This window comes from Cebidichthys violaceus, unplaced genomic scaffold (genome assembly GCF_023349555.1).
Source record: "Cebidichthys violaceus isolate CVI_PGR_0920_01 unplaced genomic scaffold, fCebVio1.0.p SCAF_87, whole genome shotgun sequence".
Taxonomy (NCBI): domain Eukaryota; kingdom Metazoa; phylum Chordata; class Actinopteri; order Perciformes; family Stichaeidae; genus Cebidichthys; species Cebidichthys violaceus.
Window position 1 is genome coordinate 332,020 of NW_027176972.1, and position 22,500 is coordinate 354,519.

The following is a 22,500-nucleotide window of genomic DNA, read 5'->3' on the forward strand; positions in this document are numbered from 1 at the left end:
GGGTGGCTCTTGTCCCTTCACATGTAGGGGAAGGCTGGAAGGGGAATTCAGCCGGAGGGAGCAGAAGCTGAGAGCTTGACTGGAGGCAGAGACAGATGTGGGTAGTGTGAGGAGAAAACAAAAGACGAGGCAGAGACGAAGATAAACGCGAAGCCACGGCAGCAGCAGCAGAGGTTAGAGACGGAAGAAGAAGAAGAAGAGCAGGGAGGAAGACCGAGGAGAGAGCAAGAGAACGAGGAGGAATGCGAGGAGAGTAAGGTAAATAGAGGGGAAGATGAAGAGGAGAGAGCGAAGATTAAGAGACTGAGGAGTAGAGGAAGACCGGTGGGATGCGGGCGGAGGAGGGATGAAGGAGAGCGCTGACGTGAAAACTGGATATGATGGCTCCATGTCAGCCTAATGGGGGTCAAAGCTCAGCCTTTAGTTCAGTCAGACGGCCTGCCTGAAGTAACGACGGTTTAAAACTTAAGCTCCATCTAATGATAAATTATACATCAGCATGATCAATGACAATGCGGGTGCTGTAATTTATTGATGCAATATTCAGGTCGGTTTTTTTTTTGTTATATAATAAGTTAACTGTTTTTAGAGCATTTCAAAGTTTTAGGAATCTGCTTCTTCGAGATTAAAAGAATAGGATTTTACTGAGCAAACATTTCCAAAAGACGAAGGCCGTGATATATAGGAGAAATCCAGGATGTAATAACTTCCAGTACTGAGTGAATCTATTATTGGCGAAATGTTCCCTTGCAGGTTTGTAATTGTAAAGCCTTTCATAGCAGGTTTGCTTGAATTGGTTTTGTCTCTAAAATGTAGAAATATATATATATAAAAAAAAAAAAGAAGAAAGGCTGAGGATGTCATTATTATTTAATTTTTTTTTTTTGCCTTTTTCAATTTGCTAAAATGAGGCAATCACTGCCACTGCATGCAGGCTTTTCAAATGGCAGGACTGAGGGGCGTGTGGTCCTTCATCCACTTCATTACATCTGAACAAAATTGTCAATTGGCTTCAGGGATCGCGGTCTCTCCCTGGCTGACACACAGACAGTTAATCCTCATCTCCGGCTCGCAGTCATGATCCCCGAGCAAGGTCGCCAACGAGGTCAGTCTCGGCCCGGGACATCAGGCAGGGCCAGAAAAGCCCAAAATACACATCATCGGATCGAACAAACATCTCCGTCCCTCACGCCGGAAGTGGTTCGCTCCGTTCAAACCGTGCAGTAACTATAAAACCAACGCGGCCAAAAGCCCACAGCTTGTTGTCGATGCATTATTTTGGAGCAATAAAAAGATTTTCAACCCCGTATTAATGTTCAGGGGTACGGCAGAGCATCAGAGCGGAGGAAGCACGCAGACAACAGCTCCCTTTTAATTAGACATGGGAAAGCCGCTGTGACACTAATTTGGTTTGAGACGTCTTCTGTGAGTCGGCGCTTTATGAGCCGCTGAGCGATACAGCGTGTTTCACTGCAACCAAAACACGACACCAGATGCTTTCAGCGGTCGCTTCCTCGTGGCGACACCAGCGTAAGCCGATCGCTGAATCTATTTGCCGATCGTGTTCGGCTGGGATCAGAAGCGCCGGCGCATCTCTGCAGGGCGTGATGCCAAAATATACTTTTAAAAAAAAAAAAACATACTTTTTTTTAGTGGTTGCTGGGGAACTGGATCATGCTCTCACAATAAATATTTTATGTTGAAGGCCCTAAAGACAAATATCCTTAGTTTTTGAGCATTAAAGGGAACTATATTTACAGTTCTTAGGGGGTTATTACTGTAAATACACATTTTGTGGCTCCAGAGGGAGCCGCGGGAAATCTGAAATGGAAGCCGCCGAGTTGCAATGTGGGTAACGTAAAAAAAAAGACGATATCTCTGGTTCGGCCAATCAGAAGATCGGCTGATTGGATCCCTGGCTCCTCCGGTCCACGTCGACGTGTCCTTGACGTGTCCTTGACGTGTCCTCGACGTGTCCTCGACTGTGTCTACGGTGCACAGGTGGGTCGTGAACACTCAGTTAGGCCCGATGGGCAGGTGGCACCTTGCATGGTAGCCCCCTGCCATCAGCGTATGAATGGATGTGAATGGGTGACTTCTATGTGTTCTGGGGGGGGGAAAGCGCCCGTCATGGCTACTGCTACATCATGGTTAGCTTAAAGCTGAGATACTTCAACTTTCAGCACAGAGTGTAAGAGATGTCCTCTGCTCTGAGCAGCAACAGGATGCACATCAGCATGTCTTTCCCTTTGAACGCTCAAGATGAAGGAGCCAGCGGTCTGAACACAATCCAATAAAGCGTTACCCGTTCTGGTGTCACTTTTCTCTCTTTCTGTAACCTAGCAACGTCCATCCATCCATCCCCGAGTTGCTGCATGTCTGTTTAATATCCACAGTTTTCCATAAGCAGCTCAAGGTGGATTCAGTTGCTACTTTTACTTCTTTAACTGCGATATTTAAAAGTGTTATTTCTCGGTGGGATAATATATTATTCTATATGCTGTGTGTCCTTCTCTTGCATTCAGCGAACGTCGTTGGACGTTGCCTGAAGCCACGGCGCTCTATGATTGCATAACATCGGTTCTTGGCAATGATTGGTTCTCCTTTTCATACGAGTTGCTGGCCGAAAGTTTGAAGAGCCAACTTTTCAATCTACCTAAAGTAATTTAGAGCCACAAGCATAGTGAACAAACAAGATGTGGAATATAATAGTGCGTGATAATTGTTCACTTGCACTTTTTGTCAGCCCATCTTTAAAGAAAGGTGTCAATAAATTGAGTTTGTTTTATTATCTGTAATTTAGTTTGCTTTAAATTGTTAATAATTTGACGTTAAAATTCGGTTTCACGTGATAACGTGTATCTTTAATTTCTTTAATTTAAGAAGCAAAAAAACTAGACACAAAGATTGAACTGTTCTCTCAGGTTTACGTGAAACAGGTCCAGCTAAAACAATCGTTTATCGCTCAGCAGAAAAGAATTAATTTCTAAAAATCTGTCTTAATTACTCCTTATTCTTTATCTTAGATATTTAATGTGTTTAATTGCTTTTTTTTTTATTGATTGGTCGCACACAGGACGCTCTCTTCCTCTCGTCTGAATCAATCGAAGGAGCGTTTCTACGAGCCTCCTGTTCTCGACAGAGGAGCCCAGCTAATTATAGGAAAAGAAAAGCACCGCCGCCGAGTGCTTTTGTGTACTTAAGCAGATATTGTGGTCATTTCTCTGTGAGGCTAAAAAGAGATATAACACATTAAAGATTTCCTTTTTTTTTTTTTTTTTGTGAGATGCCTGAATTTTTCCTCACACACACACACCCTTGATAACTTTAGGCTTGTTAACTATTCGTACACGATTCCACTTAAAACCACCGAGGCAAAGCAACCTGCAATGCAGCGTCTCTGTCTGTAATGATTCACAGCGAGGCGGCGTTCCTCTACTTTCTATATTCTGGCACGCTCCACAATGAACACTCTAACAACACGACAGTCATCAATCTCACAAACACGCCGGATTAAAAGGAGATAACATTTTGTCACAATGGAGATCATGAAAAGTGAAAATCCAAGAACACAGGAATCAGACGAGACAACAACTGATCAATTCAAAAGGAAGTAGTATAGACTAGTAACATCTATAAAAACCAACGACCATGACTTAACTAGGCTGTAATGAAGATGAAACCGGAATAACAAATCTCTGACGGTCTCAACATTCCTTTTGTCCTCGGTAACTTCGGCGAGCTACAGCAGCTCCCAGCAGAGGCTGAGAGGACAAAAGGGGGGCAATATGAATTACAGAGACGAAGATTTAGTGAGGACTAGCTAGACTGCGAGACAGATAAAACAGAGGACACACAGCTAGAGGAGAGGAGGAGGTTCTGAAGAGATCCACGACCATGAAGATTTAGATTTTTTAGCGTCGGAGAGGCGGGCAGAGTTAAGATTTTAGATCATAACGACAACAACAACAACAACAACAAAAAAGATGGAGGCAACTAAAAGGGATTGGCGCAAGATGATAAAACCATATGTTCAAAGAAATGATTCACACTACTTGTATTACCTTCAGCCCTGCTCACTTTGCCAATATAAAGAGTCACCGCTTGGAAATCACAAAAACACATGAGTGGACAAATCCAAATGTTGACTTTTATAGCGAAATATAAGAAGAGGATGAAAAGCACTTGATGAAAACATAGTCCTTGCTCCAAAGGTGTCGTGATAAGTGAGCATAGATAACTTAATATAGATCTTAAAATTGCATAAAAGTCAGTTCAAGTGTGCGCATCAAGCTCACGGTGACCTTTGAATGTTTCCTTTGTGTCGCCGAAGTGATTCAGAACAAGACTGAGATGAATCATTGTCTATTCGTGGCTTGAGGACACATGTTTAAACCGTTACAAATACAAATTACTCATTTCACATATTGTGAAAGAACTGAAAGTACAAAAAAAAAAAAAAAAGGTAGACATTGTGTCAGAGGCTCAGCTCTGCACTGCCACTTTAGGTTGTTGGTCTCCAGGGTTACGACATGCAAAGCCGCTGTAAGAATATTCACAACAACAATACAAAGACTAATTGTAGACATTAGCAGTCCCGTGTGCACACAATGCAACGTTCAACCAGCTTTCAAACGCACAAAACGTTAACCAGCTGCACTCCAGAGTCATAGGTGGTTTGCTTTCAATTACATGTTTTGATGTACTTGAAGATCATAAGCTAAATATTGAAGTGAACAACGCACATCGTATTTACAACCCGGCTATGACAGCGGGTGTCCGCGATGGTGAAATGAACCTGACGCTATGGGAGCACAAAACATCAGCCTGAGTAGCTGTAGACTTACAGTCTGCAGCTCTGTCAGTGTGTTTACATGCGGTTAGGTAGCCAGGTTTCCAGGTAGAAACCTAATTTATGTATACCATGTATACATGCAACCAGGTGCCTCATCAGCTGTTTCAACAAAGCGGTAGAACGAAAAGGAGAGCATCAGCACAGCTGTGACAGTAAGTAAGCAATGCTTTCTACATCTGATCACTGAAGTGCTGCTGCGTGTACACATGGATTTACAGTCACCGCATGTAAATGCGTTCTCCTGTTTACCTGCAAAACATGTTTTTTGCTGACTAACCTGGTTTTCCTTGTGAAAGCACTGAATGAAGAAATGGGGAAAGTGAGCGAGCAAATGCCACTTGCTGTGTCAGAACAGTTGTGTCGAGATGCCTTTGAGCAAGGCACTCTGCCCTGAACGGCTGCAGGACAGCTGCTCGGGGGAACAGCAGAGGACGACCCGACGTGTGACGGTGGGAAAACGAGCGGTTTACGAGTCAACTTTCCATGATTTAAAAAAAAAAAAACGGTTAAATTAAGTTTTCGGTTTTTTTTCAAGGACATAAACACAAAGCCATTACATCATACGTCATACCTCCACTCTCTGTTGCACAGGACAGGATTCCTGAGCGCTAAGGCCAAACCTGTTCACATGTCTGAAGTCATGACATCATCCTCGCAAGATGTGCAAACATTAAATACGTGCCGTCATGGAAACAGCATGAACAGATGGATACAATTCAGAGCTCATAGTTCATAGACGGGCTGTAGTTCCCCTTTATGTGTCGCAAACGGAGACAAACCGTGAACTGAAAGAGAAAGACTGAGCTGTTGACCGACTTCAAGCTCTCAGTGCCCACAGGTAGCAGCAAGCCGGAACTCTTTGCATTTTTGTTCCGACAAGTCAGCGTTCAATGACCAAACTGAAAACACACATCTAATTCAGGAGAGTTTCCTTCATCCGGCAGAAGAATACGAGATAGAGAGAGAGAGAGAGACTTTTAAATTATTCCGGAGTCCATGAGAGCACACAAAGGAATTCAGTCTGTCAGTAAATTGGTAATGTCAGCAGGCCAAATTGAAGTGTTGATTAGAGGCCGATCCTACAGCTTCCTGAACAAAGAGTGCAGGAGACAAAGATTGGGGATGACTATCTGGCTCTCACTCATTACAGCTCTCAGTCATTACAGGGAGTGATTGGACTGCCCCGTTAATAATACTGGACGCGTGCGTGCGTGCGTGCGTGCGTGCGTGCGTGCGTGCGTGCGTGCGAGAGAGAGAGAGAGAGAGAGAGAGAGAACGAGAGAAAGAGAGAAAGAGAGAGAAAGAGCAAGAGAGAGAGAGAGAAAGAGAGAGAGAGATAGAGAGAGAACGAGAGAGAGAGAGAGAGAGACAAAGAGCGAGATAGAGAGAGAGAGAGAGAGAGAAAGAGAGCGAGAGATAGAGAGAGAACAAGAGAAAGAGAGAGAGAGAGAGAGAAAGAGCGAGATAGAGATAGAGAGAGAGAAAGAGAGCGAGAGAGCGATAGATAGAGAGAACAAGAGAAAGAGAAAGAGCGAGATAGAGAGAAAGAGAGAGAGAAAGAGCGAGATAGAGAGAGAGTGAGAGAAAGAGAGAGCGAGATAGAGAGAGAGAGCGAGAGAGAAAGAGAAAGAGAGCGAGAGAGAAAGAGCGAGAGAGATAGAGCAAGAGAGAGAGAGAGAGCGAGAGAGAGAGAGAAAGAGAGTGTGTGTGTGTGTGTGTGTGTGTGTGTGTGTGTGTGTGTGTGTGTGTGTGTGTGTGTGTGTGTGTGTGTGTGTGTGTGCGCATGTTGGAAGTGGAATTGATAAATGCAAACACTGGGACCAAACACAAATGACAAACATTATACGCCACCATGTTTTTTTTAATGCATATCAAATAGGTAATAGTCTGTTCCTGCTGCCGTCCAGAGGAGGCTCTTATGTCTGTGTCTGTGTCTCCGATCATAGTCTAGTCTGCTGCAGTGTTAAACGTGGGATTTATGTGTAAAAAAAAAAAAATAAATAAAAAGCAACTGCTGAGCCTTCAAAACTGATGTCAGCTCCTCAGCTCTCCTTGCTCGCATGCATTTCTTTGACTCTCTGGTAAATGGAGTTGAGGTGCATCAAGCAGGTTTTTAAATCGCTGTTCAAAGGTTTATTTTTGGAAGTTAATGGTATTCAAATGAATCTCCCACAGATTGACCTCCTCCCTAAAATGACACAGCTTTAGAGTCCTAATGCTGTAAATGCAATATCGTTCCACCGACAGTTATGTCTTTGTAGATTCTCTCACACACACACACACACACACACACACACACACACACATACAAACAGAGTGGAACAGATGATGGTGAACGCATCGGTCCTGACAGAGAACAGGAACTGAATGGGGGAGATAATCAGGTGTGTAATCACTCACTTCATGCAAATAATTCAGTCAGTCTCTCGTCTTCTCTCTCGCCATTTCTGTTTTACACAAAACTAATAGCACTAATCACAGGGATATTAACACACTTGACTGCTGGTGCGGTAGGGACATCTTCGCTGGCCGTCTCCCGGAGGCACAGCATGTGACTCCCAGGGAGCAGCAGGATTTCCTTCATCCCTTTCCCCCCCATGGACCTCTTCATATAAGTCCCTCCTCTTGTTGATCAGTCGTTGCCTAACCAGCCTTCGGTCTCCTCCATCTCCATCCCTCCCGTTCAGTCTTCTTAACACAGGAACATGAATGAGAACATTAACATGTCGGGATAAAAGAGGCTAAAATGAAAACGACGCAATAAATAAATGGCAACGCCAACTTAAAAACGATGTGATGTAGAAATGCATGAATTTTTTCCCCCTGTAGTTGTGTTTCTGAAGTTTCATTTTTTTTTTTTTTCATCCAACAATCCTAAATTTAAAAATATTCACTTGACAGTTGGTTAACTAAGCTAGCACGCCTGCCGCTATCCACTTGTTATCCGGCAGCAGACTGGCAGAAAGCAAACAGTAGATCTGTTGTGTTGCAAACGGACTCCTTGGAGAGTTATAGCGTGTTTGCATGAACAAACAAACACACACACACACACACACACACACACGCTACACAAGAAACCACACAAAGTCCATCTAATGAGCACTGCTGCTGCAAAGGAATATAATAAATGTTTAAAGTGAAAATATTTCACACACTGCGTCTCACTGCTGTAACGGCTCACAACTGTTCTGAGGGGCAACACCAGATCACACACATCACACACCTGTTATTGTGCTTATTTAATTCATTCATAAAGACGTGTGCAAAGGTGACCAGTCGATACACTAACCCTGCTATCATTCCATAATTCATATTGGAATATAGGCCGCCTTGTTCGTTGGTGGCGTACGGAGAACAAAAACGCAGTTTCTAAATCTATTATCTTTGTGTCGTACCGAAGCTTTCGGCATTCCGGCTTTTAATACCTCCGAGGTCCTCTCAGGTGAAGGTGTTGGCAGTCGGGTTGCTATAGAGACAGCCGTATCTGTGAATCACCGTCATAATAAAGCCAGTGGTTTCCCCCTGTACAGGAACCAGGAACAGGTGGGGGGGGTTCATCCAGAGCAAGGTTGTGGTTTTCAAACGCGGCTCCCCGAAACCGTTTTTTCCAAAATGTTATTCATTACTTATGTTAAACAAGATTAATCTCAAGCACCTGAGTTCATTACCTCGAGCAGGTACTCATGCCTCCGGCCTCGGGGTGCTCGTAAAAGCTGGAGTGGATCAATAAAAGCTCCATCGTGAGGTGGAATCGATGAGGAGAAAGCAGATTAAACAATCAAAGTAGGGAAAAAAAAGTTGTGAAAACAGAAATAAAACGGCGGCGTCTCGCCACCAAATCACCGAAGGATATGAACGACACGGCTATGGAGTAACTCTGAATTTCTGTTAAGAAAATGCTTTAGTTAATTCAAGACGGGACTAAATCAAGGATCGTCAGAAGCGGCTCGAAATGCAACTTAACCTGGTTTCACAAGTACTCAGATGGTCTGTGCAGCAGTTGGTGGTGCTCTGCAGAGAGCTTGGCTTAATCGCAGTCTGGGAATCCGTCTAAAGTTCAGGATCACGACCACATCAGTGTTTGAAACCCTCACTAATCCTCCAGCCTTTCATTAGGGGCCTGTTTCTCCTCCACCTACTCCCTTTCACTCTTTCTTCACTCATACCTTCTGTTTGTCACTGGGCTGCATCTTTCCTGAAAGAATACAAAAATCACTCTCTTATCCACGTTTCCCTGTTTCCCCAACCCCCTATTCTTGTGTTGCTTTGCCAGTTTTTGTTCCTCCCCCTTTCCTCTATTCATTGCTGCTGTTAAATATTTGATTACTAGCAGGCTGACATGACACCACTGTTCCCCCGCTGGAGCTGAGGCTGTTTGGATCTCAAAGCAGAGGATGCAGAAGGAAACACGAGGCACGATTCAAACATCCGAGCCTTTTCTCTGTCACACAATCCTGCGGTGCAGTTTCAGAACGGCCGATCGTAGACATTTTGTTGGATTACGTCAAGAGATTCTCACCCCCAACTCGTCAAACAGTCTGTGGACGGTGTGTGTCGCTTTCCACTCGTTACGCGCATAGTGTCTTTTCAAAATAAAGCTCCGTTTTACAGGACGTTAAGCTGAGGCCACAAAACCATTTGGTTCGGTTTAAGGATTAATGTTAACTTGACTGACGACTCACGTGACTACATATAGAATACAGGTTGCTTCCACTCAGACATTTTGCAGAAGCTATTAAGTACCTGTGTAAGCGCCGACGATTAGTCACCATAAAGAGATTTACACAATCGGCAAAGTGTCTTTATGTAGTTTATAGTGACGCAAACTTGTGTCTTGAGTTTGCATTTAAAATCATCAATCCAGCCTTGAACTGAATTAAACGTTTGTGTTGGATCCACTCGGCTTGGGTGGGGGAAAAAAAAAAAACACACACATTGTGCATCTACTTTTGTACTGTCTGCAGAAACGCGTGGGCTCCAGTGAGAGCTGCTCACGGCTTGTCTAAATGTGACGGAGCTCAACGCTTCGGGAGGAAACGAACAAGAAAAAGAGAGAAGGAAGCAGCCGGAGAGAGACGGGGGGGGGGGGCGGGGGGGGGGCATGTGTGACAGAAATCATAAAAAAAAGGAAAGGGAGAGAAATCATAAAAAAAGTCCATAACCCTGAGGCCTGCAGGTAGCAGCTGAGTTAAGATGAAGAAGTAACCTAGTGACCCACATATATCACACAGCCGGCAGTTAGCGTGAGCGCTAGCTTCGCTAACAACCAGGCTGCCAGTAAGAAGCTGAGTCACTCTGAGACACTCAAACACATGAAGGCACCTGTGATGTGAACGGAGCGGAACGCAGACCGGTTTTAAAGGATCGCTTCAACCCGAATCAAGACATTTTAGTACTCAATGCTAAACATGGAGTGACAATTTGTGAAGACAGTGAAGGTGATATTTGTCAAACTGAAAGAATACTTCACAGGACTATCTAGAGTAGATAGTATAAATTCAGAGATATTTCTTCAGTAGAAAGAAGTGATTTGTTTCTGGAAAGACAAGTTCCTGTTGAGTTTTCCTTCTTCTTCTTCTTCTTTTTTTTTTTTTTTTTGAGCAGCACAAATTAAACTTCACCGTCATTGTGTTGCACAGAGATGAATATCTCAAAAACCGCAGCAGGTGAAACCAAAAAAATCTCCACTTAATATCACAAGGAGCTACTGAGAAAATGATTTCTTGTGATTTCAGAGAAGACATTAAAGCCAATTTCTTTTCTTTTTTTTTTTTAAATGTTCTGGGAAGCTGATATCTTGCGTCGGGAAAAAGAAAAAGAAACCAAGGAAAATCTCATTTCAGATCAATTAATTTAAGATTAGATTTTGATCAAACTATTGATAACTAAACAAAGCCTTTACACTGACGAGTACGAAGAAGAAAGTGCGCCGAGGCAATAAATAACAATAAGGAATACCTTACATGTTGTACATATTTCAAGGTGCAATGTGACGGCATGTCCCCGTAACGTATCTGTTCTGGTTTAATGGTACGTGATCGACAGGGGAAAGATGAGATGAACCGTGACTCTCTACTGGAGCACGGTACCACCGGGTTCATGCAAACGAGCTGCTCATGAATGGACCTCAGTGTTCTCACTGAACGGGTGTCTGCGTGCTGCAGCAGTGGTGGCAGCAGCTGGTTTAGGTCTGACCTGGAGTGTGTCAGCTCATGTGGGGCAGACTAAATAGTAGAGAAAAGAGGGGGGGGGGGGGGGGGGGGGGGGGGGGGGGGGGGGGGGGGGGGGGGGGCTTACAGAGGGGGGGGGGGGGAAAGTGGGTCACTTCTCGTTGACAGATCTGCTGGAATGTGACGCCTGAATAAGCCTGATTTTAACTCTGAAGTATGAATTAATCCCCGCCAACGAAAAAAAAAAAAAAAAAACCCCGGCGGTAGGATTTGTGTCTGCGTGGTGCAAATGTCACATTTCTGTAGCGTTGGAAGTCCTGCGGCCGCGTGGCGCGCGTTTGACATTTTTCACACGGTGCGGTAAAAATAGACGGTGGGCCGGTGCAGAGAGAGAGAGAGAGAGAGAGAGAGAGAGAGAGAGAGAGAGAGAGAGAGAGGCGTGTTGCAACGCAGTTTTGAAAACTCACCAGAAAAATGTGACGAAAAAAAAATATCTCACAACATCTCACACAACTGCACAGCTCTGCTGGCTCTCCAGCGCGTCTGTCCTGAATGCTCACACCCTCCCTCTCACTGGCTCCATCCACCTCTCGATAAAACTTCAGCATGGTCCTTTTTACTGCCGAGGATCTTATCCTGGCTTCGAGTTCTTCTCCCTGTAACTTCTTCCATTCTGTCACCTCTCTTTTTTTTTTAACTCTTCTATCCCTCTTTTTCTCCCCCTGTTCCTCACCGTTTTTTTCACTTTCTCTTCGCTTCCTTTACAGACGGTGATGACGTCCGCGTCATCTGGTCTCAGCTGAACTGTCCCGAGGATTATCACGGCTGTTGGATAACAAACCTTTAACGTCACATTATTCAACTGCAACTGGAGGAAGAAGAAGAAAAAAATGCCCTGACATTAGCTTCACTACCAGGAAGTAAATGTAATCCTTTTAACTGGAATTAAAATCAATCCCCCAACAAAAAAAATTGGATTTACAAGGTCTTCAATTGATAACAGTCATATTTGCCCAACAGTGGCCTTTAAACGCTTTAGAGAAAGTCTATTCTGGGTGGTCTGTGTATTAAACTGATACAGAAGGCAGGATTAAACTGCCAGATTTCGCATTGAACATGTTGGTGTGATGTATGCTAGAGTACAAAGAGAAGAGAGGAGGAGAAAGTGACACTTATCAGGACCGCAAAGCTAAGACAGCTCCCGATGTAGTGAATCACAGCGCTGCTAATTGGTACAATTATAGACGCAGGACGAGTGTGTGTGTGTGTGTGTGTGTGTGTGTGTGTGTGTGTGTGTGTGTGAGAGAGATATGCACTGACAAATTAGACAGAAGCAAATGAGAGTGAGCTTCAAGGTAGCAAAATGACACATGTTTACGTGATTTATCAATGCTTAAGTGAAATACACTCGATCTGGCAAACAGGGGTGCGTTCAGCTCTCGATGGAAGAGGAGACATTCTTCGGTCGGAGCGCTCGAAGGATGAATAATTTACATCGCATTTGCAGGATAATGCAGCAGTTTGAACCCTCGCTCAGCATCTATTTGCATTAGCGCACGTACTTCCCTCTGACCCCCCCCCCCCCCCCCCCCGCGATTGCTTTTGTGCGATCTTCCCAAAAACTAAACATAAACCTGGAGCGCTGCTGGTTGCACAGGTCTCACCGGGGTTGTGTGTCGTGTTACTGCGGGAACGGGAGCGATGATCCGAGGTGGAGCGAAGTGATGATCAACTGCAGCGGTGGTGCCTGAGCCGGAGCGATGAGGAAAACAAACAGTTTGTGGCGAGGAGACGCTGCGTCTATAAATCTCTTTTTAATACCCTGCAGTCGTGTTGTCTCCCCCCCCCCCCCACCCCCTCCTCCCTTCCTCACAACTATAATTTACAAACAATCCAATAGTCGCTTCTCACGGGAAGGGCCGTTAGATTAAGTCATTACCGAACTGCCGGGGAGATTTTTCATGACCATATACCCTCATAAACACGCAGAACAGATTTATACGACGCACTCATTTAAGTTTAAACTCCCACATTTCACAAGTGATGATGCGCTGAGCAATTACCGTGGGGGGGGGGGGGAGCAGCAGACAACATCTGTGTGATACAGTGTCTGTTCGCTGACCGCACACCTACTCGAACGCTCTCCTACGCTCACAGGCAGACGGCAATCATGACTTCATTTCTCACTGTCCCACAAGCAGATTCAATGCAAAAGCGACGAGGAATTGAAACACAGACCAGTAATCATAATCTGTTTGCCGACTCGGCAACGAGGAGAGCACCCCGAGGCTTACTTCCTTTCACCTCCGAAATCGGGGAGGATCGGATTCCCAGAATCGGAGCAAAGACTGGAGCACTAATAACTCCAGACGAGCTTTGGATGTGGTTATGAGTGGATGGAATGAGAAAACAAAAAGCATTGTGTCAGGTTTGGTGGTCCAAAGTGGATTTCCCCTACTTGAGGCCTGTTTCTCAAGAAAAGCCTTTGTCTCGTCTGTCTGCTCGCACACGCACACACACACACACACACACACACACACACACACACACACACACACACACACACACACACACAAGATGTATTTTGTTTTTGGAATACATAGTCTCATGGGAGCAAAAGAAATGTCGGTTTGGTGAATTTTCGCCGTTTCGACCTTTTAGGAGAACCGAGAGCTGGAGAATCCAAAACAGAGGAAGTCGAGCTCTTAACTAACTGTGTCTCCATGCACCGTTATTAAAACGCTCCTCTGTCTTGAGTAGAAGTTGTTCCCGGACTTATCGACCCGCTAGCGGCACGCTTTTGTATCCCCCCCCCTCTTCCAATGTAACTCTTTAATGAATGAAAGTATTGTTTGATACCACGAGAGAAGCTCGGGGAGCTGATGTGAGCTGCAGTAGCTTCCCAGGATGCCAGCGTTTCGTCCACCACGGGACGATCATTTCGGAACCCCAGTAGTCCGAAAAATGTCCCCAACAGCCCATTTGTCCGACAGTCCGTTATCCCAAAAATACACAATATTGGTCAAAATATTTCCTTCTCACTGTAGAGGTTAGTCCTCAGGCTTTTTTTTTTTTTTTTTTTTTTCCCAGACAGCTTCCTTAGGTTTTTGGCAGCAACACTTACTTTTTTTTTTTTTCTCCACGGTTTGAGTTGCCGGCAGAAATCCTTGAAGACTAACATAACAAAACAGAAAAATAGGAAAGTCTGATGATGTCACTCTGCATACTAATTGGCCATGTGCTTCCTTCTGTTGCAGGGAGAGGGGTGTGTATTTGGAACAGCGCATGCTGTTAACATGGGCTTACGGTTTCAGACTATTATAGCGTCATCAATAATTATCAATATTTTTTAAATGTCTTGCTGCCTCAGCGTCTCATGCACACACATCCCTGCTTGCCTCCTTTTTTTCTCCGCCCACTCCCTCTTTTCCTATTCCTAAAGATGCACCTATCAGGAGGAGCCTTTCAACCTTAATTCCCTTCCATGCATTAAGCCGTGCGCATTTTCAACAGTCAACCCTCATTTCACAGCATGGAGTGTGTGCTTGTAGGAGCGAGGGCTTTGAACACGCTCACATATTCTCCTGGATGGCCCATCACACAGACTCGCCGTGAAATCCAGCAGATGGCTCCATAAATGGGAAGAGGCTGAGGTGTGGAGCTTGCTTTCAACAGCCAAAGTATGTACTCTGAACTAAGCCTGAGAGTAGGAGATTACTAAACACACACACACATACATATACATATATATGAATATGAATTTCAGCCAACTCTTTTCTGTGTTTCGTTCTGATTCATATTCTAGTTTCAAGACCAAAACCATCACATTCAAAGCTAGGATGTAGAAAAAAAAAAAGACTCTCTTGAAGTCGCGGTGACCCGTAAGAGCAAAAGAACTTCTGAGAACAAATTTCAAAAAGGAGGAATTTTGAGGTGATTGAGTAAAGAAGAAAAAAAAAAAAGAAAGAATCTGACGAAACAGAAAGGGTTTTCTTCTCAGCTTGGTGACGGACAAAAAACGCACTACTGTTGTGATGTCGAATAAGACCCGCGGGCTTCTGCAAACACGGGAGGGGAGACCGCCGGAGTCGGATCACGAGCGAGTATTCACAACACACACTTTCCCCTTCCTGGCAGCTGTGTGTGTGTGTGTGTGTGTGTGTGTGTGTGTGTACTAGGTGTTCATGATGTGTTTCTAAGAGCTTTCTTTTCAAACACGCCGTTCAAAGAGTCAGTGTTTAGACTTAGACTGGAGAGAGAAAGCCTGTCTCTTCTCTCATAACACACACACACACACACACACACACACACATGTAGACAGACAGCGGGAGTCTCCTGGGAACAAAACATATTCGAATACCTCAAACCCGACATCCAAACACCTCTTTATGAACTCGTCTCCCTCAGCTCATAGCACGGAAAACGCAGCTGGTTTACACAGACGCAACAGCTTCTTGATACAGCTAGAGGTAGCGCCGCTACCATCGGGGCTATTTAGTGCAGAACAACGCCTTCCAGCCATTATAGTGACCTCAAAAGACCGTCACTCGAAACAGCCAAAAACAAGGACGGTAATATGAGGTCGGTACCTGCAGGTACCATTACACATATGAGAAAATGATCCGTTAATGCATCCTCGGGTACGAGAACTGCTGCGTAGAAACTGGAGAAATGAGTCTGAGAGAAGAGACGAGAGAAAATGAGAAAAACTTCACATCCAGGAGGTCAGCTCCCGAACCTCTAATTAACTCAGAGGCCAGAGGTCAGCCACCGACGCTGTAATGTTCAGTAGGAAACAAATTCCTGAAACCCAAAGCCATGACGAATAACTTTGTTTTTATACGCAGTGAGCTTTGGGCTTGAAAAGGAAGCAACGGCATCGAGAAGACCAGACCACAGCCTGGGGGGGGGGGGGTTAAACTGGAAACCGGTGTCATCACTTCCTTGAATATTGCGGAACGTGTGGATTTTCTGTCTAACTTTCACCCCGTGTTGCTGCCAAAGACAGCGTGTCAAATGTACAATCTCTGACTTTACAGAGTTACAAAACAACTGAAAGGCACAACCCTGGGACATGTGGCAACGTGTCGTGATTAGACCACCGCCGTTAGTTTCCAATTCTAGTGCCAACGGCCACCTGACCAGGAATTCAAAGACAGATACCACGAAGTATCAGCAGTGAGGACTCTCCATCAGTACTCTACTGTGCTCACAATGTGTAATGTATGATACTTACGATCCAAGCCGTTGATGTACTTCATGGCTATCTCACAGTGTCCCCACACAGCGCTGACGACGGGATACAGCTTCTTGCCTTTCAGTCCTCTAAATGCAACTCCTAGATACTGTCCGTCCACCATGAAGCTCAGCGTCCCTTCGTCCATGTCCAGAATCACTAGCAGAGAGTCCGGCAGCGTGAACGACTCCTCCGGCTCCAGGAAACAGGGGTAGGAGGGCAGCGAGCTGTGGGACCTGTTCTTGCTGTCGTGGTAGAGCCTGTTGCGTCCCAGATCCCAGCCCCAGGATTCGCAGTCCGACCCCACCAGCGCCGTGTAGCCGACAGAATGTAAAGCAGCTTCTGAGGTCGCCACCCCAACGACGGCGTGCGTGCCACGCTGCCTGGAGGGCCAGTGGATCCTCCACACGTGGAGGCCCCTCGTGTATCCGACCCGGCCCCGGATGCAGTCTGTGCTCTGAGCAACCGGGTGGCGGTGAAACGTCAGTTTGTCGTCGTCTTTAATGAAGATGTTGAGCGAGCGGTCGTCGGGGTTCCACGCGTGACGGTGCTGGGTCTCCAGCCCGGCGCATGGCATGTCCAGCAGGAGATCCAACCTGGGAGGCTTGGCGAAATCGGGGCCCCTCAGTTCGGGGTGCTGCCGGCGTTGAGCCGAAGGCCGGTAGGACGGGGAGCCACCGCTTTCCCCGCGACCATCCACCGATTTGATGCCGCCGGAGATCTTCTGCCCCATGGCTGCGATTGGAAAGGTCGACAGAAGGAGGGGGACGGAAGGGGGCGGAAGGGGGGCGGAGTTTGTGCAGGTGGGTGCTGCGCTGCGTAGAGCTTGACGTTACCTCATCAATGCGGCGGAGCTGAAGTGAGAGGCACTAACCGGAGAGTTGTGGGGGGAGATGAAGGAGGAGGAGGAGGAGGAGGAGGAGTTGATGAATGAAGGATGTATGCGATCTGGTTTCATGCCACAAACGTCTTCAGAAAGACAGAGCTGCCGGCACTCCTGTAGAGAGAAGAGAGAGAGAGAGAGAGAGCTATTTAAAACAACAGGTATCTAATTTTGGACCACTGCTGTTGTTTTAGAAAACTATCAGTCCAAGCAATGAGCCAGAAAAGGACTGAAAACGAGAGATGATGATTAGAAGAAAAACTGAAAGAGAATTTCTCCGATGGCAAGTGTTGGCAAAACTCTTTGTTTCACAGATTTTGTGCGGCTTTGTTTTGACAGGAATAAACAATGAACAGGATGAACAAGACTATACATACACACACACACACACACTGGCACATTTACACACACACACACACACACACATTTCCTCTGACTCATTCTGTTATCCTCCTCTCTAAGTCGCAAACATTCCCCAGTTGTGCAACATTACCCAGATTTGAACCCGGTGCGCCGTCATTTAGGTAATACGGTGTTGAGTCTGCAAAAAAAGATCAACACAGGAGGAAAAACAAAAAACACCGGTTCATAATTTATCCCCATTTCTTAGTACAGAGTACACGACGAAATCCTAGTGATACTGCCGATATTGCGCTTTCATTTTTAGAAGGTTCTTTCCATTTTGATGTCACTTTCAGTGTAATGTGTTGGTTTCCAGTCTGGGCCAGACAGTTTTATTCACTTTCAGTTTAGTTCCCCTCAAGAGTTTTGGTATATTTTGGGTATAGGTGACACCGCAAAGAACAGACGATTAACTTTAAAAGAAAGTATTGATTCTTTTGATATTTCTTATTATCTTTTATCTCCGGTCTACACATACGTACAGAACATTTAGTGCGGCATATTCGTATTTTTTCATGAGTAAAAAAAAAATAAAGTTCGATTTAATTTGTTCACATAATGCTAATCAGAAGTCTTGTACGGCATATATTAGCATATAAAGCAACTACAAAAGGTGATTACACACTAACACACACACACACACACACACACACACACACACACACACACACACACACACACACACAGCTCTGTGCGGTTAAACTGACGTCGTGATCTCTTCCAGGAACGGCAGCGGGTGTTTCCTGTTCACAGGAAAAGAGTCAGTCACACCTCGGACACAGACAGGGAAGTGGATGACGCGACGCTCTGTGCGCCTTGTGTATCGGCTGCTTGTCCGATACCTCACCCGCCACAAGCACCCATTTATCTTTATGTGCACCCTGAGCTGACGCGTCTTCTGGTAAGAGTGCCTCACACCTTGACGACGTTCAGCTTAGTTACGCGTCAACACGATCCAGCGTGACACTAGTGTGTCTCTAGAATATGTGCTCAGCCCTATAATATAGAGCTGAAAAAAAGCAGGGTTTTAAAAATAGGCCACGGTCTGTATTTCTTTAAAATGTAAAAGTAAATACCACATAAATAAAGTTCTTATTTTTAAACCAGCAGACTGATGACTCCAGCACAAATATTCCCACCAAAGCAGTCGGCCACCAACAGAGTGAGATCATGGTGTAATTCTGTGTGAAATTTCTATGCCCTCCACACGCACGCACACACGCACACACACACACACACACACACACACACACACACACACACACACACCTTCCTCTCATTTGGCCGCTCGTGTTTTCCCATTCTCTGTCTCTCCCTTTCTGTCTCTCTTGCTGTGAATGAGGTCATGGCAGCTGGCAGCCAATGTGTGCCACCACTCAGTTCACTCCTCAGCATGAGAGGGTTCAGTGCTCGGACACACACACACACACACACACACACACAGCTGCCTCAGTGTGTGTCATCACGGCTGGCAGGTGGGTGAAGGGTGGACACCGCATGGAAGATTCCAGAGTCATCACTGCCAAACTTCAGCCAAAGAAAACACTATTTAACACTGTACAAACTCCCAGTGTGTGTGTGTGTGTGTGTGTGTGTGTGTGTGTGTGTGTGTGTGTGTGTGTGTGTGTGTGTGTGTGTCAGCTGGCCCAGTCTGGCGCAGCATGCGGACGACAATATGGCATTTTAGGCTGCCATCAAGGAGGCGCTTGACCTCTGACCCCGTGTCGTCACGGTCAGCGTTGCGTAGTAACCTCTCTAGAGGCTGGTTGGTGGGCTGGCACAACGTCTGCTGCTGCAAATAGCGGCAACACGCTTCAGCCATCTGCTGTTTACTCTCCCTCCATCTTCTCCGCATCTTCAGCCAACTCATTTAGGACCGACCGCAGTCCCCCCCCCCCCCGTCATCTGTACCGTCAGCTGGGTTGGACAAGACAGACGATCACATGGCGTGTGCCGTATTCAGATTCTGCCAATCAATTAATGTATTAATCGACTAATTGTTTCAGCCATATACTATGATTCTGCGCTTTGTTATTGCTTTGTAAAACAACAGAAGCGGGTTCTACAGTGGATACGTGTTTTTTTTTAACGGTAGATGTCGTTAATCTGAAGGAATGGGAGACCGGGAGGACGAGGAGAGAGGCTGGCAGCAGAAAAGAGAAAATGGGTAAACTTGGCGAGATTAAAAAAAGAAGTTCAGCAAAAAACAAAAAAACGCTGTGAATGTGAGTCAAGAAGGAGCCGACAAGTTACATTAAAGCAGAAACTATTCAAAAAGCCTTTTTCAACAAAGGAGAGGACAGATAGACAGAAGTGTGCACCTGGTGTGTGGGCAAGCTTCATCTGGCTTCTCCTGCTGTACTACTAACAAGCTCCAGTCACTAAAAAGCATGTGAAGGCGTGTGTGTGTGTGTGTGTGTGTGTGTGTGTGTGTGTGTGTGTGTGTGTGTGTGTGTGTGTGTGTGTGTGTGCAACGTAGCATGAAAAGAGGACAGTGTGTGTTTGTGTGTGTGTGTGTGTGTGTGTGTGTGTGTGTGTGTGTGTGTGTGTGTGTGTGTGTGTGTGTGTGTGTGTGTGTGTCGGCCTCAGACTGTGTTTCATTTACTGTCCAACAAGCTCCGACTGGGCAGACAGGCTTTGAAGTCACACACACACACACACACACACACACACACACACACCGAGATAGGAAACCGCCGAGGAACCTCTCACTGCGCCGCTCTCGGATGAGAACAGATCCGATGTGCGTCTGCAGACTTTTTCCGCAGGATTCAGATTCTCCAGTGGATCCAACACACTCAGGACTAACAGGAACCCATGAGTGTTCATGAGTAACATGGCGTACAGTGGTGTTTACTGTACGCGCGTCACTCTTTGTTTGTGTCTGAGAGGGTCGGCCGAGGACAGCCGCCGACACACCAGGGCCACACAGGATCAGACCGAGCAGCTCGACAGCCTTCCAGCCTGTGTTCATGCATGAATGCCTGGCCTGAGAGGGTGCTTGTGTGTGTGTGTGTGTGTGTGTGTGTGTGTGTGTGTGTGTGTGTGTGTGTGTGTGTGTGTGTGTGTGTCCTTCGTTATCATCCCGGCAGACACCTGCAGATGGGGACAGCAGCAGAAACAGCTGTTGCCTTGCGCCGCTAATACGCCACATGGAAAGAAGGAGTTTCTTTAGCAAGACCCTATTACAGACGTCTTAAAGGAATAGTTTGACATTCACGGGAGGGCTTTCACTCGCTTACCGAGGGCTGGATTGAGAGGATCGATACCTCATCTTTGTCCGATCCGTAAACAGAAGGAACAGCCAGAAAGAATGGCACATAAGCATGTTTCTCAAAATGTCCTCTTTCTTTTAGGAAATGTTCACATAACTTGCCCACAAGACAAGCTAAGACACCACAGACATTCTTTTTTCAACTACAGTCCTTAGCAATTAAACATTAAATGAACTCAAATATTTCCTGTGTCTGTCTCCGTTATCACACGAGAGATTCAGCAGCGTCCTCCCGAAATATCGAGGTATCTCGGGCATTAAGACACGTCGGCGGTGTGCAAAATGTAACTTTTTTTTTTTGACTCGCCTTTCATGGGTCGGTGAACTCGAATTATTCTGGTCGTGGTGAGTTCTGATTTCAGTGCAGAATTAGGGAATTAAAGAAACTAAATTGCTTGCTCGCCGATATGTCGGTCAGGCTTGAAATTCATCGCGGAGAGCATCGCCAGGAAATATTTGAAAGTTTGACGACAGGCAAAAGGCCAAGCTCATGTTCCGCGTCTCATTAAAACAGATATATGGACGTTTTTTTTTGCCATTTTCGAGAACTTTTATTCACAGGCTGATCCCCCGACCGCGTCGCTTTGTACCACCGTTAACAGATATTAAATCCTCTATGAATCATGAAGAGGTCACTTCTTTCACTCTCTGCTCCTGGGGGGGCATTTGGGCGATTAAGAGTAAAAAAAAAACCACACAAACTCATAAACAACACAGAAAAACAAGACACAGATGTATATAATATCTCTTCATGGCAACAGCTGAACCCGCTACATTAAACAAACTGCCATCCTCTCTACGTTGCCGACATTCATTCCTTATGAGGGAATCCCTGGGTAGCTGAAGATGCCGCAGCGAGACGTAAACTGTGCCGTCTGGCTCCTAGCAGGATGTCAAAATACAAAAGGAGAGACTCCAGACCGGGACTTTCGACTCATCCTGCAGCTGATGAGGAGAAGCGCTCATAGAGGCATCTCTGGACTTATTAGGCAGTTGTAGAAGAAGATACCGGGACTCTTTTATCCTGCTTTTCCTCTTGTTTTCCTCTGTCTTCACTAACTTTCTTCCCTATTCACCCGTCCATTTGTCTCCGTCTCTGTGTCGTCAAGCCCCGTCTGGCCGTACCTGTAAATCCACGGAGGCTACAGCCGAGCGGACGCTCTATCAATCGGTACAAATTATCTCGGGGCCCCGCCTAGCCGAAACGCCCCCAGCGTCCGCCGTGCGCCAATCGATTACCAGCTCAGCGTGAGGCCGGCGAAAAATCACTGCACACGAACAAATCCACACACACACACACACACACACACACACACACACACACACACACACACACACCACACACACACACACACACAGCTGCATACGAGTAAACACGCTCAAAACTGAGTCAAACAAAGATGAAACTGTGGAAGAAATGACCAGGATACACAAGCTGATGAAAAGCAGAGTGTATCTTTATTTCTTCCATCACAGGGTGAAACATTTTTCTAAGTAACTCCAGTCAGCCGTCTCCCTAATGAATCACGTTTCCCTCTTTCACATCTTCCTCCTCCGCTCACTATTAATCTGTTCTTCTTTTGACAAAAAGTCCCTCGCTCTTTCTCTTAAATACTGAACTTGCATCGTCTGTTATCTGGGGAATTGAAACTAAATAGTTGCCAAAAAACAAAATAAAAA

At 45.7% G+C, this 22,500-nt stretch overlaps 1 protein-coding gene across 2 annotated transcripts in view; it reads right to left on the reverse strand.

Moving 5' to 3' along the window:
• LOC137866627 (SPRY domain-containing SOCS box protein 4-like) overlaps nt 1-22,500 on the reverse strand; it is a 65,452-nt gene that overhangs the window by 17,139 nt on the left and 25,813 nt on the right. For both annotated transcript variants that reach the window (XM_068702644.1, XM_068702645.1), the window contains exon 2: nt 16,262-17,258. In XM_068702644.1, the coding sequence (XP_068558745.1) occupies nt 16,262-16,994 (733 nt within the window). In that variant the 5' untranslated portion in view covers nt 16,995-17,258. The remainder of the gene's footprint in view (nt 1-16,261; nt 17,259-22,500) is intronic.